This window comes from Ochotona curzoniae, unplaced genomic scaffold (assembly GCF_017591425.1).
Source record: "Ochotona curzoniae isolate NIBS_2020 unplaced genomic scaffold, NIBS_Ocur_1.0 scaffold_3890, whole genome shotgun sequence".
Lineage (NCBI taxonomy): Eukaryota > Metazoa > Chordata > Mammalia > Lagomorpha > Ochotonidae > Ochotona > Ochotona curzoniae.
This window is the reverse complement of record NW_024467115.1, coordinates 24372099-24393864: the sequence shown is the minus strand read 5'-3', so window position 1 is coordinate 24393864 and position 21766 is coordinate 24372099. Positions and strand designations below refer to the sequence as shown.

The following is a 21766-nucleotide window of genomic DNA, read 5'->3' as shown; positions in this document are numbered from 1 at the left end:
TTGCCTCCTTCTATCAATATTTAAAGGATTTTTATGGCCCTTCAAGTTTAATGTTAAAAACCTCAGTGGGCATGGAAAATTAGACTCCTTGGATAGATAATTAAACACTTGTGGCACTGAGACTCAAAGTAAACTATCTTAGGATTCAAAACTCAGAACCAACTACATTAATTTGCATTAAAATGAAGCACTCCATCCGTGTTTTACAAGGATGCAAAATAAATCCATTAAGAAAGTACCCCATGTACAAGTTCAGATCAATGTTCAAAAAGATCAAGACAAATAACAATCAGCTCTTCTGTTAACTTCACTGCTAGGAAAAGGCCCTCTAATAGACTGTTGAAGTAATGTTAACTTGTGCGACCAGTATGTAAGACAGTGTGGGGACTCCCCAGAAATCTGAAAATAGATCAACCATATGACTCAGCCATCCCACTCCTAAGAATTTTCCCAAACAAAATAAAAATCGCTATATCAAAGTATTACTTGTACACCATGTTTACTGCAGCTGAACTCACCACAGCTAAGACAAAGAACCCACATGTTCTTCAGAGGATGACTAGATAAAGAAAATGTGGCATACATACACTGTAGAAAACTACTGAGTCACAAAAAAGAATGTTGTCATGTCTTCTGCAACAAAATGGATATCACTGGAATCCACTAAGTGTACTGAAAAAAGCTGGTTCCCAAAAACACAAATGTCATATGTTTTCTCTGATATATGGAAGTATATACAGGACACAAAAAATATAAAGGAATGAAAGAAACATCTTGTGATTTGATTGACATTTTTTGCCCTTGTTATGTTCCTATAGAACTGTGGATTCCATGCATTTCACTTGCTGAGTATTATGGCCAGTGGTGAATGTAAAAACTTAGCAGTAGTAATAAGACATTTTCCCAAAATGAAAGCTTACAGTTGTTGCTATAGTCATTGATTTTTCTCAGTTCTCCTAAAATATAAGCAAGTAACTATCCATTGTGAAAAGAGTTCAACACCTTCTTCCATCTGATGTTATTCCAAAATCTCATTCAACCTCTATCAAGTCATATTTCCCGTCAGCTGATGATATATTCAACATTCAAAGACAGTATCTACTTTTAGAAGCACACTTTCTTATAAGTCAACTTTTTTGAACTTCATACAACTGAACAAACTAGATTAAGAAAAATAAAAAGAAACCCTTGGATGCACTTCGTATCCCTTCCAAATTCCAATTTGGACTCCTTACTTTGCCCAGAAATGAATGAACTTTTTAAAACTGAGATATCTACCATAGTATTAAATTATCTGTATTCCTCTATCTCTATTGTAGAAACTCTATTAACTGTTAAAGTTAAAAATAAACTACCAAACATACAAAGAGAACCTGGTTATACTCACAACCAAGAACAAGAGAAAGCAGATAACACATTTACTTTCAGAATCTAGCAGTGTGCAGCCTGTGAGATTGCATTTGAATTTAATAAACTGTCTGAATAGAGAAACACAGATCATCAAGTTTTTCATTACAACCATTAAGTAACACTGCAAAACAATACTCTCTTTCAGAACAGATTCCTATTTGTTTCTGATTTGAATTAAGCTCAAACTTCTAGATTGTGTACATAGCAGCATCTTGGCTGTTGAACTAGTCAGAATGTAATGTAGATACAACTACTTCATACTTATGTGATAAAGTATTATAGCAGACTTTTAGATAAGTCTTTGATAGCATGAGTTTTCTGATTAAGAAAACCTTATTTATTCAGATGATAATTACTTTTAAAACTTCACTATGTACATTCACTTGGGGAGCTATGACAGAACAATGTTGTTCTTTTAAGAAACCACAGAAAACTTTCTGATATTGACAAGCATAGAGAAACAGGTATTCTCTTCCTGATTCAATTTCATTTTTACCCACAGTCGCAGGAGCAAAGTGCCCTGTCCACACGCCTATGGAAACGGATAGATGAGTGCAAATCCTCCTGTATATACCATTTTTCTCCACTGAATCTCAGCTTCTACAAATATTCTGAACTAACTAAACCAAGAGTTTTTCCTGCAAACCAGAAAAAAGAACAAACTCCTCATATGGGCAAGTGAGGATGTTACCTCCAGGTTACAGGCCAAGACTTTTCTATAACCAACATGTGTGTGATCTGGTTATTGAAAGAAAATAAGGGAGTCAGAGTGGACAGCAAAACACATACGGCTCAGCACTGAATCATGACAAAGTCAGGTTGCAGCACTCTAGAATACCTGAATATTTAATTGTTCAAGGATAACAACTTTCCACCTAATAATAAAAATACATAATTTAACTATTAGAAAACATACCCTCCCTTTCAGAGTCTTCTTAAAAAACACAGAAATATATGAAGTGCCACCAAAAAAGTGTTAATATATATGTGAAAAAAAAAATAGCATCTGAACTTACTTTACTGGAACTATGGAGACTAATGTGGCTTTGTGGTCATACAATGTCACTCCTTGGCCCTGCAGGAATCAATGTGGCCTTACACATGTGAAAACACACACACTCAAATTCTTTTATACACATACGTCACCCGTCAACCCTGACCTGATGAAATTTTTTGTCTCAATTTTTCACAAAGTGCTCGGAAACAATATTTCACAAAACTCAGTTTTCAAGGGTGATACATTCATGGTATCTATAAGATACCACACAGAGGGAAAAAGAAGACACAGTAAAAAAATAACAAAATTCAACTTTACTTACATTTAATATATAATGTTACCCCAACATATACAAATCATTTCTCATGAATATGCATAAATATAGATCTAGCTGTATGTTTAAAACATTTCCCTGATAAAATTACATGATCAAGAAAGTTTGGAGATAATGAAAATCCTTCAGCTAAAACAATTTACATATTTATGTAGGCAAATTGAAGTTACGTTAGTCAAATCAAATTTCTAAGTGCGTAAGTAATGAATAACTCCATTTGTAAATGTAATTGTTTTAAAATTTTCTGATTTCTCTCTAATGGTTCATATCCTAACCTACTTACAAGGAACAGCATTTACCATGTCCTTGATTATTAAATATTTATGAAATTGACACAGAAGAATAAAGAAAAATTATAAAATTCCTTTCTGACTCAACATAAGCTCAATTTGCTTTTAAGGCAGACTTTATGATATAAACATATTATGACATAATGAAAACAACTAGAAATCTATCTAGCTTTCAAAAATAATTTAAATCAGTTTTGCTTTTACTATGCCTATTAAAAGAAAAAAAGTATTTTATAGTCAATGTTTTCATCAAAATCAAATCTGGAAAAATTCACATCTATTGTAGGGTGATTTTAGATCAGCAGGACAATTTTAATGCTTCTGAGTATATCACCAAGAAAGTAACATTTATTTCAGGTTCCAGCCCAAATTGTATGGGACATATAACCAGGAGGACATGTTTGATACATAAAATATAAAAGACAACGCACAAATAGGTTGAAGGGGGGATATAATTTTTAACTTTGACAGATGTGGAGTTCCCCAGGTCTCATTTTTATTCCTAGTCCTCTTGAAACAAGCTAGAATGACCACAAAATAAAAATATTTCATCAATTTCCACTTGCATGATACAAACCACTAACAAACAAGTATGAAAACAATCCAAAAAAATGCCGCTGACTGACAAAAATTCTGATTAAAAGACTTAAACCACATATAATACAAGAAAAAAGACATTATAAAAACAATTTTAAATGAGGGCAAAAATATTAACAGACACGGTTTTTCAAAAATACTCAATTTTCCTTATTCTTCCATATTTTTTCTCATTCCTTTTGATCTGTAAAACTATATACAGTAAACTGCCTCTATATTTTATATTTTATCCGCTACAGCATGGCATTTCCTTTCTAAAATGTGAAACTTAGAGGATGTAAGTTATAGAGAAACAATAAAGTCACAACAGAATTTACAGTTTAAGAGAACATATAGTATCTTATAGTGAATAAATGCCAACCCATTTAAACATTATAAACCACAAAGTGTTGACCATTACAATGCAATTATTTTCAGTTAGTATAGAAACTTATGTCAATATTTGGGATGGTAACATTGAACTCCAAAAAGAAAACCTTTAGTTATGTCATATGAATTAATACAGCCCAATAACTAAGCTTAGGCTTCAAAATGTAGCCAGGTGAGTAAAATATATCTGTGACTAGCTCATTGGTTTCATGGTAATTGCATCACTTTATCATATGGATCCCCAGGTCTTTAGCCAAAATTTCATATATCACTGCCTTACATTGACACCTGCTGGAAATTTTTGGAATTGTAGATTTCTTGTTGCATTATCTGGCAATTATTAATTTTTGCATATGTGAAAAAAATAAGTCGAAGATAACATATCAGGAATAAGTAACACAAATTTCCCCCAAAAAACAGGACATTTACTCTGATAATTTAGATTTTAATGGCACCTTTGGGAAACTATCCCCAAAGAGTACTTCTGTTAGGAGTCAATTTACCCAATGACTCTGGTAAGTTAACTTGTACTTATGGTGTAGTCAGGAAACTGATTAGCAACTTGGTCCAATACTTAACTTCCACTGCTGTAGACCTCAGCACAGGACTCAAAAAGAAGAAAAAAATCTTGTTTTGTAAAAGCAAGCATGCAGGAACTTGAAAATAAACCAGACATTTTCTTCAAATATAAATGCTTCACACAGTCATATTCATATAGAAGAAAAAACATACATTCATGAATGAGCTTTTCTCCTCCATTATCATAACTGAGTTTTCAAGAAAATCATAAATGTTGGACCATGATAAATTTCACCCTTGGAAAAGAAAACCAAGCATATCGAAATCATCAGGTTTACAAAATGGTTACAACTCAGTTAATTCTTACAATACTCCCTTCATGTTATATTTATTTTTTGTTTTTTTATCTTAATTCATTCTGAATACAGTCAATGTGACTTGCAGATTCAATTAGTTAAGTAACTTGTATTAAGTTTTACTTAGTTTCTGACACAAATAGAAAGAATTCTAAGCATTTTTGCAAAAAATATGCACTACTTTAATCTGTGTCTTAAAAAAAAAAAAAAAAAGCAAGTTTCCAAACATAACCACATCTAATTGGCCAAACTGTGACAGAGATAATTAACAACTGCTTTCCTACCCTCATCCACCATGGAATTGAGCCTGCCTGCCTATATATGTCGTATTGTGTATCATCAGAAAAATAACATTTTAAAGAGAGCTTTTCTAATTATAACAAGTAAGTTTGGGCAGCTGAGTGACCAGCAAGATATGTCCTCAAGATTATTACCAAGAATATAATAGGAGGAAAGAATATGCAGTGCTGTGACATTCTTGTTACAATTCCTTATTTCTGCACCGAACCACCTAATTGTTTACAAAAGTGAAGAGTCTGTAGGAGCATCAACTGAACAAGGTAATGACAGAAACATAACAGCAGCTAACTTTAAAATCAGCACACAAGTGCTGATGTAATGGTTTATGTTTAGGACGATGTGGCATTAAAAATGTGCAACTGTCAAACAGGTTGCCTCCAGCAACTGCTTAACCCACCTGTCCAAATACAATTAAGTGCTTCAAGTTTAACTACAATACACGGAGATTCGGAAACAGGTGACGCTTTGAGATGAATCAAACTCAGACAGTTTTTTAAATGCCTGCGCTTTAATTTTTTCATTGAAAAAAAAAACAGCACTAAAAAAAGATGGACAGTTTACAAATTTTAAACAGCCCACTGAAAGATTATTTTCAGCTCTTCTGTTTAATTTTCCAGAGCTCACGTAGGAATAATGGGCAGTCAATATTAAGACACCACATAGCACAACGCAGACAACAGGTCTTAATGAATATAGTTTTGCTATGTTTTCCTCTTAGCAGTTCGATTCACTAGCCCATCCCAGAAGACAAGCCTGTGTCAAAGGCAAAAAGAAGTTAAGTGCTAAAACGTTACTTCTTTCAGATTCTTAAGCAAAACAGAATCACATAACCCCCTCTAGCATCTCTTAGGACAGTTGACTAAGGCAATGAATCTCGCCTTGACAAGACCCTGGCAGATGAGTTTTCAGACCCCAAGAAAGAGTAGAATTCTCCAACAGCAGAGATCCTCCTTTCTTAAGCCCTCAGTTACCTTACAGAGCTTCTGATAGCGAGGAGACGAAACTGCCATCCTTTGCAAACGATGTAACAAAACCACAACTTTCTGCAGAGACGTTCTCACCACAGCCATCATTTTAAGTTTACCACACTTCTGGAGACTCCTCAGAATTTGCATTATAAATGAAGAACAACGATCATTTCCTCCCGGTCACTGGACAATGATTTGCCAGTTCTCTGAGCATGCTCGTTTCCAGGAACACATTTGAAAGATACAGAGGCTCAGTTTCAGGGGAGAAGAGAGGCTGTATTCCTTCAACTTCTTCTCAATTTCAAAAACCCAGACAAATGCCACTCAGAAAGCCCCCCAGCAGATGCTCACAGCCAGGACCAGCTCAGCCCTGCATGGCCAGAAAAGAAGCAAGTTGTCGAGCAGCCAAGCGCTGCCGGCTGCCAGAGTCGCGCTCAATAGCCAAAGAGGATATTAAGTGAAACATGAAAGCTGCAGATACAAAGCAGACATCCCCTGAGAACAGAGATTGAACACATCGCCACCACGGTGCATGTCTGGGAGCTGGTTTCTATTAAGAGACAGCGTGGCATTCCCCCCCCCACTCCAAACAGGAATAGGTTCGGCGCCCAAAGAAACGCAGCTGGGCTGTGCTCTGCAGAATGAGTGAAGTACGCACCCTCTTATAATTCTTACAAAAGAGAGAGAGGGGTACCTGACTCTAATGATAGTCCACATAGCAGTCTGTACACGAAAGTGCTAATACTTCAAATCCCAGACAGATCTCAGCACAAACACATCAAAAACAGAAAAACAAAACAAAATGTGCTGGCAGGGGGTGTGTGGCTTGACCTAACATACCCTGAAGGAACAGCCATCCAACGGGCAGCTTGTTCCTGCCTCAGGGAAACGGTCTTTCCTAATAAAATAGTCATATAATGAGATGGCAGAATTAATAATAATGTCTGTAATGGGCTGCTTACTAAACATTCCAAATTATCACATTCCCCTTTAAACAGAATCCTTATGATCTCATTTGACTTGCTCTACACCTGCTTTAATTTTATGAAAAGACAAGAGCATAATCACATCATATGAAGAGCAAGCTCAGAATTTGGGGTTTTTATGGGCATGTCTACCTTCGTATGACACATTTTTCACTGCAGCTAGAATATCATTATAAACATCAATGAGAGATGGGGGTGGCAACGCGGGGTTAGGAGATGAAGAGCATAACTTAGAATGATTAAATGATTGGGCCAAAGAGCACAGCCCAAAATAGAATCCAGATGTCTCATTATCAGCATCGTGCTCACGCTAATAACCTGGGTAAGGCTGTAGTTTCACCTCTGTCTGATGCTGTCCTGATTCTTCAACAGACATGCAGTGTCATCACATGTTTGTTTCTCTTCCTTCATTTGCTTTTTTCGGTCCTTCAAATTAACATGATTAAAAGGCCTATATTGAGACTCAGATAATTGTTTACCAAGAAGTGTTTGTGGACTTCTGCATATGTGTGTTTTCCCTTCAAATCTATGCTGAAAATCTATACTGCCTCCCTCTGGTGAGACTCAGAATATCAACAGATCTGTTTACAGCCAAATACAGAGACTGTGGTTACAACTTAAAAAACAGTAAGTTACTAAGCAAGTAGACACAAGCCAACTGATGCTTGTTTAGGACATTGACAACTAATGGCTGAAGGCTGTCTTTCTCACGTGGTGAAGAAGTTCTAAATTAATTGTGGTGATGTTTGCACAGCTCTGAATAACTGAAAGCAGTGGAACTGTAAAATGCACGTGGACAAGCTGTCTACTGTGTGAATTACATCCCAATAAAGCTGCTTCCAACAGAGCAAGCTACAGAATGCATATCCCTTACCCAACGTGCTTCATACAGGAGCATTTCCCATTTCAGATTTGGGGGTTAGAGTTAAAAAAGATATTTGCACAAGAAATTTTGGGGGTGAAACCCAAGTCTTAATATAGATTCACTTCTGTTTTATATGCCTTATACAAATAGCCTGAAGTTAATTTTATACGGTATTTTTATTATTTTCTGCATAAAACATAATAAGGAATTTTCCATATTCATCAAAATTTCAGACTGGGGAATATTTCCGAATTCAGATACTTTGTTTAGGAATGTTCAATTTGTATTATTCCTTTTCCAGAAAAAGGGGGTAAATCCCCTGCTTGTCCACCACGAAAACAGTGCTGTGTATGAAGCAGAGTATGGGAAGGCCTAAAACAATGGAAGAATTGTACACATAGAGAACTAAAGCATGGAATTCAGGATAAAACTGAGCACAATAGAAATGTGGTAATCCCAGAATAAATGGTGAGAGAGCTAAAGCAGCCACCTATTAACATAACACTTCCCACAAGCCCCTGGGTCTTGCAATTTACCCAGGAAAGCAACAGTCTCCACCAACACTTCTTAAACATGTAAACTTCAAATTTAAAACTGCATTTAAGACAATAAAATCCTAAAAACATGGACATTGAGAATAATGCATTAAAATTAATAAACTTTTTAGGGAAATCAACAACAGAGTTAAGCATAAAAGCAAAAACAAAACAAAAACGAAACAAAACAAAACCCTGCATCTCTGATCAAATTTTCTTCTCTAACTTCAGATTTCCAGCGATAACTGTGGACCCCGTAATTGTAGATGGATGCCACTGAAGGCTTCCGTTCCACATTCTCAGGATGAGTATAATAGGTTACTCTCCCCTCACAGTCCTGCCACGAACACACTCTACCTTGACACTTTCTTCTTCATTGCTCCCAGTCTGCTTCTGTCCTCACTCACTACCCACACCATCAAGTCTTTGAGTCGGCTCCCTCTGCCACCACCTCGTTTCTGATCACGATATTTTCCAGCCATGAAAGCTACAGGAATATCTGGATGGACCTCTCAGCTGCTCTCGCATAGTTCAAATTCATACCTTGGAATGCCATCAGCGACATTTCTATATTTAAAAACCCATCGCATCACTCTCTTGCTCTACAGCCTTTATGACTTTTCGCCTACTGTCACCACGTGAACATACAAAACACACAGTGTCGTACGAGACCTTCCATGATCTGTACTGCCCAGCCTTCGAGGACTTCTTTCTCCTGCTGGTCTTCTAAGGATGAGCTGTTCTCTTGCCAAAAGGCCTTTGTTGAGGAGCTAAAACTAACAGCCTGGTAGCAAGGGAGATGGAACATCAACACCTAGATGCGCATTGTCACCCATTACTTCACAGAAGTAGCATCAATCATAACATAAATACATTATCCTTTATCAAATGTATCCAAAAATCACATTAAACTAAATGTATACTAAATGTCTCCATCTTCATGAAACAACGAGACACTCACGCAGCCCTGGCTTTGGCTGCCACATACACAGTGCGGTAGAAACAGTGAGCATAAGGAGTGAGCATGTGATCTGAGTAGTCCTACATACAGCTGCTGTGCAGTAGTCTCTCACCATCCTCCAGCAGGTACAAAAGCTGCCCACTACCACCACACTACTAGGTAATTTATTTGATGATTTCGGAGGCGTTGTTCATTCATGTTCCTCAATTAACACATTTCCATTGCCAAACAAGTTTCCATTTTAAGTACCTGCTCATTCACCCCAAATAAGAGCATTTAATACATTGGCCCACAGAAAAATTAAAATTTTCTTGTTTCAGAAATAGAAAAAAGTTTTGACTCTGGGGATATTTTTAAAAGAAGTGGAGAAAATGTTTAAAATTAAGAACACTTAGCCAAGGAGCAAGGGAGTTGGGTAGGTATTTGGTATAGCAGTTAAGATGCTACTTGACACACCTATAATATAGCACCTGGATTCGAATGCTGCCTGCGTTTCTGATTGCAGCTTCTGCATCCTTGGAAGCACACTGGAGGTCCTGCCACTTTACATGGGAGATCAAGATTGCTTCAGCATTTGGGAAGACTCAGAGGCTGGGAGATCTAGATCTCACTCACTCACTCACTCTCTCCTTCCCTCCCTTTGAAATCAAAGTCATGTAAATGACCATAATATCAAGCTTTCCAAATATAAATGTAGTTAGAAATATAAATTTATAAATGTTATATGAAAACACACACACATATATAAATATAGACAGCAAAGGCAGTAGACAGTAGTAAAGGCCCTCTAATGCTTTCAATGAGACTATTTCAGCAACACTAACTTATCTGAGTAGCAGCGGCTATACACATTATCATGCATTTTGGGAATTCAAGCAGCAACCTCTCTTGACTAATGCTGTCTGCCATCTATAATTCCATGGTTTGTTATTTTCTTTTACATAGATGAGATGTTTCTATTTACATTTACTTCTTGTACCATCTCAATATTCTTTAAATACTGAGCATCATTATGAATATATCCTGAGACAAAAGGTGTCAGAAGACTTTATTGTACTCTCCAATAAGCCTGGACGTGCTGCAGCTCATCACAAACCCATCTCAAGTCTCTTCCACTCACTGTCAGCCAACGGTTACTCACCCACTCAAGTGCACAGCTCAGATTTTCCTAGAACACCAATACATCAATTACACATCGATGAGTCTACAGGTAGTTGTGCAAACCATAACTACTAACATTCTATCTAGCACTTATCCACATTGAGCACCCTCTACTACCGCCTAAATTCCACATGATTATCAAACATTGTGTCAATTAACGTTTAGGTTGATCTCAAGAGATCCCAGAGGGAGACACAAAGGAACTTTGACAACTGACTGGTCACACTCATTTCCAGTCACATATTGTGTAATGAATAGAAAAAAAAAATCAGTGTAAGAAAATGGTGATCTTCATTAAACCTAAGAACTTGACAATAAAACATAAAACCTTTTATGGATGGGTGGTCAGAAATATTCCTGTTCCAAAAGTTACATTTTAATTGTTTTTGTAAATATGTAAGAAAACAATTTCAAACTCAAAGAAAAAAAATATAAAAAAGAACACCTCAAAGAAAGCTTTAATATCCCCTGATGGATTCAACTGTTTGTCAATATTTCATAAAACAGCCTTTTTGATGTTTCAAGGAAAAAGACTTGTTATGAACAGATTAAAAAAAAATGAGTACCTATAATGTTAAATTCAGGGTCCAAGAGTAGCAGTGAGAATTTACTCAGGATTTTCACACATACACTGATGAGGCAAGAGGAAATAATATAGCCCCCAGCCTGGGAAAGTCACATGAACCACTGGGACAGCTGGAGATTCGCATCAAACAACGAAACGAATGTTTGCAAGCATTTCAAGAACTCTGGTTGTGAAACTGATGTGAGAACAACATGGAATGAAGAAGCAAAAAAAAAACTATGATAGACACAGAAAACCTCCCCAGCAGAATGTAATATAAGCTGTGAGCTACGTTCTAAGCAAAAAGACGTAGAGGAGTGGGAAAAATAGGTCAATCAGAAAAATTAGGAGGTTCAAGGGCACTGAAGTGGTACAACGGAGCAAAAGAAGAAACATTCAGACATACTTCATAAAATTTACAAGTTTGATAGAAAGATTTTCTATTTCCACATTTTTTGAGAAAAATCAGAATGGCAGACTGCATGTACCATCACAGTTATCACACTAAAAGACATAAAAGTAACACCTACAAGCCTGATGTTGGAGGTTGCAAACCAAATCACAAGGCTTCTGCTGCTTTCATGTTAAGTATAATACATGGGGAAAAAACTCCATATTAAGGAAAAATGCCCTTCTCATTTAGAATTCAAGGAAGATAACTGCAAAAGGCCTTGAAATGACTAAAGACAGGCAAGCTATGCGCTTCTATCTAAAACAGTCATTATTTCCATAAAACAAAGCGAAAATTTTTTTCTTCCAATAGTCAGTAAAAGTATTTCATAGATCTTATTTGCAGAAGCCAACTATTCATAAAGAAGAATGGACTTCCTAACAGAGTAAGGCGACAGGAATCGGTATGCCTGTCCAGACCCGGACAGCAGAGCACAGCACAGGGAGATCCTGGGTTTGGCCTCCCGGCCACTTACCTGCATCTGCTGCTTGAGCTCCCGGGCCAGCGCGCTGTCCTGAAGGGCATTCTCTCGCTGAGAGGCATCCGCAAGCACATTCACGGTGGCTTCCGCCTCTTGGATCCACTTGGAGAAGTTTTCCACGTCCCGGCGAGAGGCCTGCACAGTCCGCAGCTCAGCCTCCAAGGCACTCTGCCGGTCAGCAATGCTGAAAGTGACAACAGGACAGGCATGCTCCATTAGTGAGAGCGTGACAAGGCACAGCATGCAAATCGTAAATCAAAAATGAACAGTCTCAAAGAAAGTTTTGTTTAATTCCGTCACTGCATGAAACTGGTGGTATGTGTCTCGAATGTGTTACAAGAGAGAAGTCACATGAATTGCAAGAAAGGTGAGACATCTCCAGCAATAAAAAAAAAAAAAAATCTTACTACCAACATAAAGTAATTATGATGGCATCCTAATTTTCTACTTGTACATTAAGTTATTCCTCCATAGGTTTTTTTATTTTTATTTTTTTTACATTTTATGGTACAATTGCATAGGGTCTGGGATTTCTCCCCACCCACAAATCCCCACCCCCGACTGATCTTTCCCATATTATTACAGTAGTACAGTTCTTCAAAAGCAGTCATAAGGTCATCAGTCTGTTATTTAAGTGCACCCCGACACTGCTGGTATAGACAATGTCAGACAATCCAGCATCCCATTGTCTGGATATGTTCAACAGTCTCATAGGGAGTTCAACTTTGATTTGGATCTTCTATATGTTTATGTCAATACCTTAACACTATGCCTAACACAAGAAAGACAACATTAAGAAGTGTTCAGAATCAACCCAGGGATCACAACCACTAGCTGATCAGGGCCATGGACTGAGCCGGGCCCTGTACCTGCTAGTACATAAAAGAGTCTGGTCTGAGAACACCTCAGACAAAGTTTCTTTGGAGATTTCCCCAATCGAAATGCTGGACTCAGAACCCTAACCAAGAAGAGAGAGAAGACAGAACAGGTCAATCAACCATCTCAGCTATATGTTGGCAGCGAAATACAGGGCAAACGGAGACTCTATGATGGACTATGTCTATCGGTAGATTCTTCAAAGACCTAATAGTGCTTGGAGTGGCAAGATTGGCAGCAATTTATAACTGGTGAACCATCAAAACCACTTGCAAGAACCTCGAAGCATACCCTATATCCGGGACCTGGGGAAGGTGGGAAATTGGGTGGGCCTTCTCCCTTAATACCCCCCCCTTTTTTTTTTTTTTTATAATCTTAGTTTATTAGGGTACAAAGGGTCACGGGCTACAGGGTGAAAGTGGGTAATATCATTGTTTCCACACTAATATAATCATTTTGCCCTGTATCTAGGGTTAGGGGAGTAACAAAGGGGAAAGCCCCACCCTACCTCCCACCCATCCCCCATCCCCAACATGAGGCGCGCTCCAAGGGTCCTGCTCATACAGTTTTGATAGTTCATCAGTTCTGGATTGCTGCCAATCTCTCCGTCCCAACCGTAATGAAACCTATTCAGAGTCCACTGGCTGACAGTCTCTTGATGGTTGGGGTTCCAAGATCAGCAGTTCAGTTCGAGAAATATCCAAAGAAACTTCATCTGAGTTGATCCCAGATCTGATTCTTGAGTGAGTTTGCTAGTACAGACTCCAACACTGTGCTTCACACCAAGCAGCTTATGCATATGCTGGTCGTTGCGATTACTGGGTCCGTTCGGCTTCCAGCCCTGTCTTCCTTGTGAACCAATGGGTGTTGTAGTCCAGCTCGATTCTACCCACTTCATACTCGGTCTTCATGCAAACCAGTTGGAGCTGCAGCCTAGTTGAGGCGACTCCCCAAAACCCCTACCAGTTCTGCCCCCTACCCTGGTTCCCATGCTTGCCAGTATGCACTGCAGGCTTGTCCAGTCTGTCCCACATCCCAAGTAGCTCTCGCACACGTCAATGGACATTGAAGCCTGGTTCAACCCAACCAACCTATTATCCAGCCCATACACCCACTGGCAGGTGCCTTTCTGTCTAGCCACCCCTGCTCCTAGCCTGGGTTTCCTGCTGTCCAGTGAGGGTGGTAACCCTGAGGGAGGTGCCCACTATTTCCCTACTAGGCCACACCCACTCCTAGAGTATGCAGTCTCCAGGTAGTTTTGGCATTTGACTTGTCAGAATTGGCTCCTAGTACCAGCCTCTGCCAGCTAACGCTGTGGCTAAGCCCAAACACCCCTCAACCCACTCTAATTTTAACTTGCACCAGTCAGAACAGTCAGCTCATCGTGAGGCCCACAGGTGCTATAGCCCTGCCTAATCTGGACTGCCTTCATCCGTATTCACACTTTCCAATGGAAGTAGTTATCCAGCAGGGGTGCCCACGTTCCCCTGTCGGCTTTGCCTCCTCCCTGATTGTCACATGTGCTGGTTGTGTGCTGCAGCCACATCTGGTACGGCTCATCTCACCTTGGCATTACTTGTTGTGTACTAGTATGTGTTACAACCGAACCTGGCTCGACCCACACTCTGTTCTGGTGCTCGGATTCACCAGAAGGTAATGTGAACAGATTCAGGCTGGTCTGCCCCCAACCCATGCCATGTGTATGCCAGTGGGATAATTTTCATTGCCTGTTTTGGGTTGTTCCCTATTGTGCTTCTTGCGCTTACCTGCATGGGACTGTGTCCTGCCAGAGAAGTTGCCCGGGCTCCTCCACCAGAACCTGTCCCAATGCCAGTTTTCGCGCATACCAGTGGGTCCATGAGCCAGCACTACTCAGTTCGCCTGCTATCCTAGGAGGAACAGTGGCTTTTCCTGCCTGGCCTCCGACCCAAGCTGGTTCTTGTTGTTGGATATTTCAACCCAGCCGTGGCTCTTCCATACCCCTACCAAGCTCACACATGGTTCAGTAAGGGCTGAGACCTAACCTAGTCTGTCACACAACCCTCCCCGGTCCTCCAGAGCACCAGATGGTGTTGGAATTTGGCCTGGCTTGGTGCTTCCCATCCCAGTCCACAATTGTGCCAAGTGAGATTACGATCATATCCTGATCAGAATGTAGCCTCAGTTCCAGCCCATGCGCTCCTTGGTGGGAAACTCAACCCAGCTAGGGTGTCCTGTTATTTCCCCAACCGGGCCTCTGCCCTGCAGTAGAGCAGGTGTAGGCCGGTGGTTGTTCTGTCTCCGCTTGGCAGAGCCCCTCACTTGTCGTGGCCCCTTGGATGCTGTGGCTTAGTGCCTCTGCCTCACACAGATCAGTATGTGCAAGGACCTACCTGGCATGAGCTGTGCTCCAACCTGATTTCTGTTGTTACTTGTGAGTTAAGGTTTGTTCAGCCCTGCCCCTTCTGTCCCCTTCCAGTGGCAGCCCGGCCCACCCCACATCCTGTTTAAAGATGCACATTTGGGTGCTGCTGCCTTGACCTACCCTGACTGTTGTGGATTCCTTTACCCATGAGTGATGGCAGATGGCGTGGTCACACCTAGCTTAGACCATTGCACCCCAGCTTGGGAACTAACCCGGGGGATTTGTATTCCAAAGTAATACCCCCCTTTTAAACATGAAGGAAACAATATGGAAATAATAGTCTTACCCACTTTTCTATAGGCCTTGAACTTTTTTACCCCAATTAACTATGTAAAGATTGTCAAAAATATAATAAAAAAAATGTAAAAAAAGAAGTGTTCATACAATCAGGCACAAAAGAATACTGGGAAAATTAAGACATTAAGAAGTATTTATGATAAAAAAGAAAGTAATTTGAAAAGGCCTATTTTTCATATTTCTAAATAATTCATTTCAGTACAAGTTGGCTTCTTAAACTGATTGAACAATCCTTGGTAGACAATTGCAATCACATTTTTAGAACTCTATCCATAATTCCATCATTGAGGCATCATGGAATTGCAAGAGTAAAAATACATATACCAGTAAGTTCCATATTCAAAATGCTAGCAACCTCAGAACTTCATGAAATGAGCAAAAACCAATTTAAAAATAGATCCCAGCAAATATTTTCACAAACATTTATTTAAACTCAAATGGACTAAAAACATAAATCCACATAAAAACTTGCATAGAAGTGTTTATATCATGGTAATTTTTAGAAGTGAGATAGTAGAATCAACTCAAGTGTTCAAAAACTGAGGAAAGAATTATAAACAACATAATTACATACAGATTATCATTTAGTAATTTCAAGGAATGAAGTACTAATGCAAGCTAAAACAGGAACTTAGATAACAGTATGTTAAGTATAGAAAGCCAGATACAAAATACTGTATAGTAGAGCTGGCATTAGGGAACAACACGTTAAGCCACTATCTGAGATGCTTGCATCCCATACAAAGCCCTAGACTCTCAGCTCTTCCACCTCCGATCAGGTTCTTACTAATATACCTGAAGAGGTTGCCTATTGAGACACATGGTGAAGGAACAGCCAACGGGTAGAAGACCCATTTCTCCTTCTCCCTCTGTTCTCTTCTTCCTTCCTCCTTCTCTGATGCTCAGCCTCGCAAACAAATAAACACATGCTTTTTCATAAAGAAATTTCCCAAACACGTAAATCCATGGGTACAAATAACAGAGTAGATGATGGAAGGTTAGGGTCAATGGAAACTGACTGCTAAAGGGGTTTTTCTTAGGGGTGATCAATTTTCTCAAATGAAGATTCATGACATAGGCAGGCATCAATCGTTGGAGTACCTTGGTTGAGTTCCTACATCCTGTTCTTGTCTCCAGCTTCCTAAACACTGCAGAGCCTGGGTGGTAGGAGGGATGATAGCAGGGTTTCTACCTTCTACAGCCGATGCTTGAGTTGCATCCCGGGCTCCTGGATCTGGTCCCAACCCAGTCCCAAACACTGCAGGCGTTTGGGGAGTGAAGAAGAGGACAGGAAGGTTCTGTCTCTCTTGCTAATTAGTTTTTACTTAATTAGAAAACCCTGTTGATGACTGCATGACAAGATGACTAGACTAAAAACCATAAAGGATACACTTCATATGGATGGATTTCATAACAGACCAATTCTATCACACTGAAAATGGAATATCTAATATAATCTCATTGAAAATGTTCAGCTGTCTGTCCACACACTTAGTCATCTACTCATCATCCTTTTATCTGTTTTTTTTTAAATGTTTATTTATTTTCTTGGAAAGTCAGATATATGGAGAGGAGGAAAGACAAAGAGGAAGATCTTCCATCCATTGATTCACGCCCCAGTTGGACGCACTGGCCAGAACTGAGCCAATCTGAAGCCCGGGACTTCTTCTGGGTCTCCCACACAGGTGCAGGGTCTCAGGGCTCTTGGGCCATCCTTGACTGCTTTCCCAGGCTACAAGCAGGGAGCGGGTTGAGAAGCGAAGGTGCTGGGTTTAGAACCAGAGCCCATATGGGATCTCAGTGCGAATGAGGCAAGAACTTTAGCCATTATGCTACCACGCTGGCCTCATCATCCTTTTATCTGTATGCATATGTACACATACACACACAGAAAGGGAGCTGTCTGGAATGTTAATATTTTAAAAAGTTATCTCTACGTGTCGGTATTAAAGTTACTTTTCCACTTTCACTTTTTTTTGCATTTTTTTGAACTTATAATATGTATCCTTTTTTACATACCAATTAATACATTCTTAAACACTAAGTGAAACACCTAAATGGCTACATGACTGTAGAAGGTATATGACTAGCAAATAAGTCCGTGAAAAAATGTTAAGCCCAACTGACCCGGGAAGAAATGTACATTTACACCACAATCAAGTATTATACCCTGCAAGAACTTTAAGAAAATGGCTACATTCAAATGCTATTGAGAAAGTATAGTAATTGAGATTCTCACATGTTGTAGGTAACAGTATAAAGCAGTACAGATGTTCTGAGAAGCAGGTGGCAGTTTGTTAGATTCTAGCCACATGATACCACCCGACAATCCCAACTTCAACTATTTATACAAGACAGGTGAAAACACATGTCCACACAGAATTTGTATATAAATGTTAATGGCATTTACACCTGCAATCGCCAAACCCGAGAGGCATCACAAACATCAACCAGTGTACAATGTATGGTACATATCCACAATCCAATACTACTCAACAACAAAAATAAATGATCGACAGCTACCACAATTTGGAGGGAATACCTGATTCCTTCTGCTAAAGGAAAGGTTCTGGACACTGGGGGAGACTCAGGGCCACACACTGTGACCATTTATAGATACTGTAGAATATCATCAAGCTCATACCACTATTCACTTTCTCAGAGGCACTCATATAGTTTATCCACCTACATTCAAACTGCCTCAGCAATGTCTTCCAAAAACAGTCACCACTTTCCACTTCTCATTCATCCCTGCAACTTTTTTCTCCAGGACTCTGTTCAGATCAGAGTTGTAGAGCTCAGCTGCACTTTACAATATCCTTCACACTGTGCCCATGCACAAATTTACATTCACGTGAAAATGTCATTCCAATGCCCACATTTTACACAAATCCTGGAACCCTTTGGATATTAAGGAACAAATCTTCCAGAACATTCTATCCCATTAAGTTTCCTTGAATGCATTCATTAAAGGTCAGTATTCCTCTGAATTCAGCAATTATTCACATGTATCCATTGTATAGATTTCTTTGCTGCCCATCTATTCTATAAAGTCATTATGGATTATATTCCATAAACCTCAGAGTTTATGTTCTTGACTGTGTTCTAACAGGTACTTAAGAATAATGATATCCATATATCATATGTCTTTAAATTTAACTTCCATACCTCATTTTTCTTTTTTAACACACCTCATTTTTTAATTTAAGAAGCTCCTGGGAAGTGTCAAAGAAATTCAATTTCTGAACCAAGCAGAAAGAAGATGCACTGTGCAGAAGCAAGAGCACAAGAGACACATGCGGGGCCGGCAGCGTGGCCTAGCAGCTGAAGTCCTCACCTTGAACACACTGGAATCCCATATAGGCGCCGGTTCTAAACCCAGCAGCCCCACTCCCATCCAGCTTCCTGCCTGAGGCCTGGGAAAGCAGTCGAGGACGGCCCAAAGCCTTGGGACCCTGCACCCGTGTGGGAGACCTGAAGAAGATTCCTGGCTCCTGGCTCCAGATCGGCACAGCACCAGCCATTGCAACCACTTGGGGAGTGAATCATTGGGCAGAATATCTTCTCTGTCTCTCCTCCTCTCTGTATATCTGACTTTGTTATAAAAATAAATAAATTCTTTTTTTAAAGATTTATTTTTATTATTTTTTCATTGGAAAGGCAGATATACAGAGAGGAGAGACAGAGAGGAAGATCTTCCGTCCGATGATTCACTCCCCAAGTGAGCGCAACGGGGCCGATACTATGCCAATCCGAAGCCAGGAGCCTCTTCAGGGTCTCCCACGCGGGTGCAGGGCCCCAAAGCTTTGGGCCGTCCTCAACTGCTTTCCCAGGCCACAGGCAGGGAGCCGGAAGGGAAGCGGAGCTGCCGGGATTAGAACCGGCGCCCATATGGGATCCCGGGAGTGCAAGGCGAGGACCTTTAACCACTTGCGCCACTGCGCCGGGCCCAAAATAAATAAATTCTTAAAAAAAGAAAAGCAGCAAGCTCCCATCATCCCTAAGCAACGAGCGCACAGCAATGGGAAGGTGCATGCAAAGCAGAGCAGGTGAGACATGGCATTCCCATCACTCCACATCCTTGCTTGAACTTGACAACGTTTATATTGGATACACACAGACAAAACGGAGAAATCGTCCAAAAGACGAAAACATTGTGCAGCACAGCACAGGTTCATGTCCCAGAAGCCCTGCTTTCTATTCAGCTCCCTGATTGTGGTTGAAGATGGCTCAAAGCTTTAGGACCCTGCAACCGTGTGAGACACCCAAAAGAAGTTCCTGGCTCCTGGCTTCGGATTTGCTCAGTTCTGGCCATGACAGCCACTTGGGGAGTGAATCAACGGACAGAAGATCTTCCCCCTCTGTCTCTCCTCTCTGTATATCTTTCCAATAAAAATAAAATTTTTTTAAAAAGATGAAAATAAAACTCCATTAGATTTAGGAACTAAAGATTACAAACTGGGGGTTTGGGAGGGATAGAGAAAAAAAAAAAAAAAACACCGAGGTCTAGAGAACATGTCTCCAGAAGATTGGCCTCCAAGAAAAAATATGAGAAGTGACAGACTGATTGATACGATCGACTTTGTAGAAAATCACACTGTCAGGAAGCTAGGAAGTGTTCGAAGAATCAGCATCAGGTTCAAAGAAAACCAGTTTAGGGAAACAAGGCAATCTAACAGAGAGAAAATGAGATTACTGTAACAAACTGTAGTGCTTGACTGTTTATGACGGAGAGGTATAATGATGCCTGCATTGACTGTCTACCTAAAAATCTGGAGAGAAGTGGCATTAGAATGCCATGTCCTGCAGTCATCAAAATAGGGTGTCAGTCGACAACGTCTGATACGAGTGAGCCGAAAGACAACAGCAGGACTCTTTTATTTAGAATATGGAAGTGTATAAATGAGAAAAGAGCACAGTCCCTCAGAGGGACCGTACAAAAAGAAAAGTTTATATTCTGTTATAAATTCTTCAGTGCTTTTGGACTTATTATCACATGCATATACTTCTTTCATTTTTAGAATTTGGAAGCTTCCCACCAGGATTTTAGTGGCTCTTGGTGCTGCTGCACCTCCCACAAACTTTACCTGCATTTTCTTTCTTTAATATTTTATCTATATTCTATCTATCTACCTAGTTGAAAGGCAGGGTTTCAGAAATGGAAAGGCAGCAGGAAAGATCTTCCACCTGCTCATTCACTCCTCAAACAGTCACAACTGAAGAGCGAACAGCTTTGCCCAGGCGTCCTAAGCAGGGGGTGGGAGCCCAAGCACTTGGGGCACCTTCTGCTCGTTTCCCAGGTGCACTAGCAGGGAAATGGATTGAAAGTGGTACAGATCAGACTTAAAAAGAAACGAGTCTCCACATTAACTACCAGCACTGCAGGCATCCACTGAATAATGCCAGCCTCGAATTTTTAAGTTTTATGTTTTAAAATATCAGTAGATACCTAGTAGGCTGGTACAAACAATGAAAAGAGTACACACAAGCAATTACTTCACCACAGATAATTCTCGCTTTAAGGAGACACAACATATAAAACTTAAAAAATTACAAAATCAAATAACTTACTATCAACAATCATAACCCCTTATTACTTAAGTTTCATGGGCTCAGCACAGTAGCCTAGCAGCTAAAGTCCTCTCCTTAAGTATGCTGGAAACCCATATAGGCCTGGTTCTAATCCTAGCAGCTCTGCTTCCCATCCAGCTTCCTGCTTGTGGACTGGAACAGCAGTCAAGATTGGCCCAGAGCCTTGGGACCCTGCACCTGTGTGGGAGACCCAGAAGAAGCTCCTGGCACCAGGCTTTGTATCGGCTCAGCACTGGCTGTTGCGTCTACTTGGGGAGTGAATCATCAGACAGAATATTTTTCTGTCTCTCCTCCTCTCTGTATATCTGATTTTGCATTAAAAATAAATCTTTTAAAAAGAGTGTTTATTTATTATACTATATATGTGCTATGTTAATATGAGGCCAGGACTGTTGTATAGTAGGCAAAGCCAATCATGTTTGACACAAGAAACAATGATGTGCATCAGTTG

At 39.8% G+C, this 21766-nt stretch overlaps 1 protein-coding gene across 10 annotated transcripts in view; it reads right to left on the bottom strand.

Annotated features, from left to right (window-relative positions):
* UTRN (utrophin) overlaps positions 1-21766 on the bottom strand; it is a 491247-nt gene that overhangs the window by 216836 nt on the left and 252645 nt on the right. For 9 of the 10 annotated variants that reach the window (XM_040965592.1, XM_040965598.1, XM_040965593.1 and 6 more), the window contains one exon: positions 12141-12330. In XM_040965592.1, coding sequence (XP_040821526.1) covers positions 12141-12330 — 190 coding nt within the window. The other variant, XM_040965600.1, reaches the window with a different exon arrangement.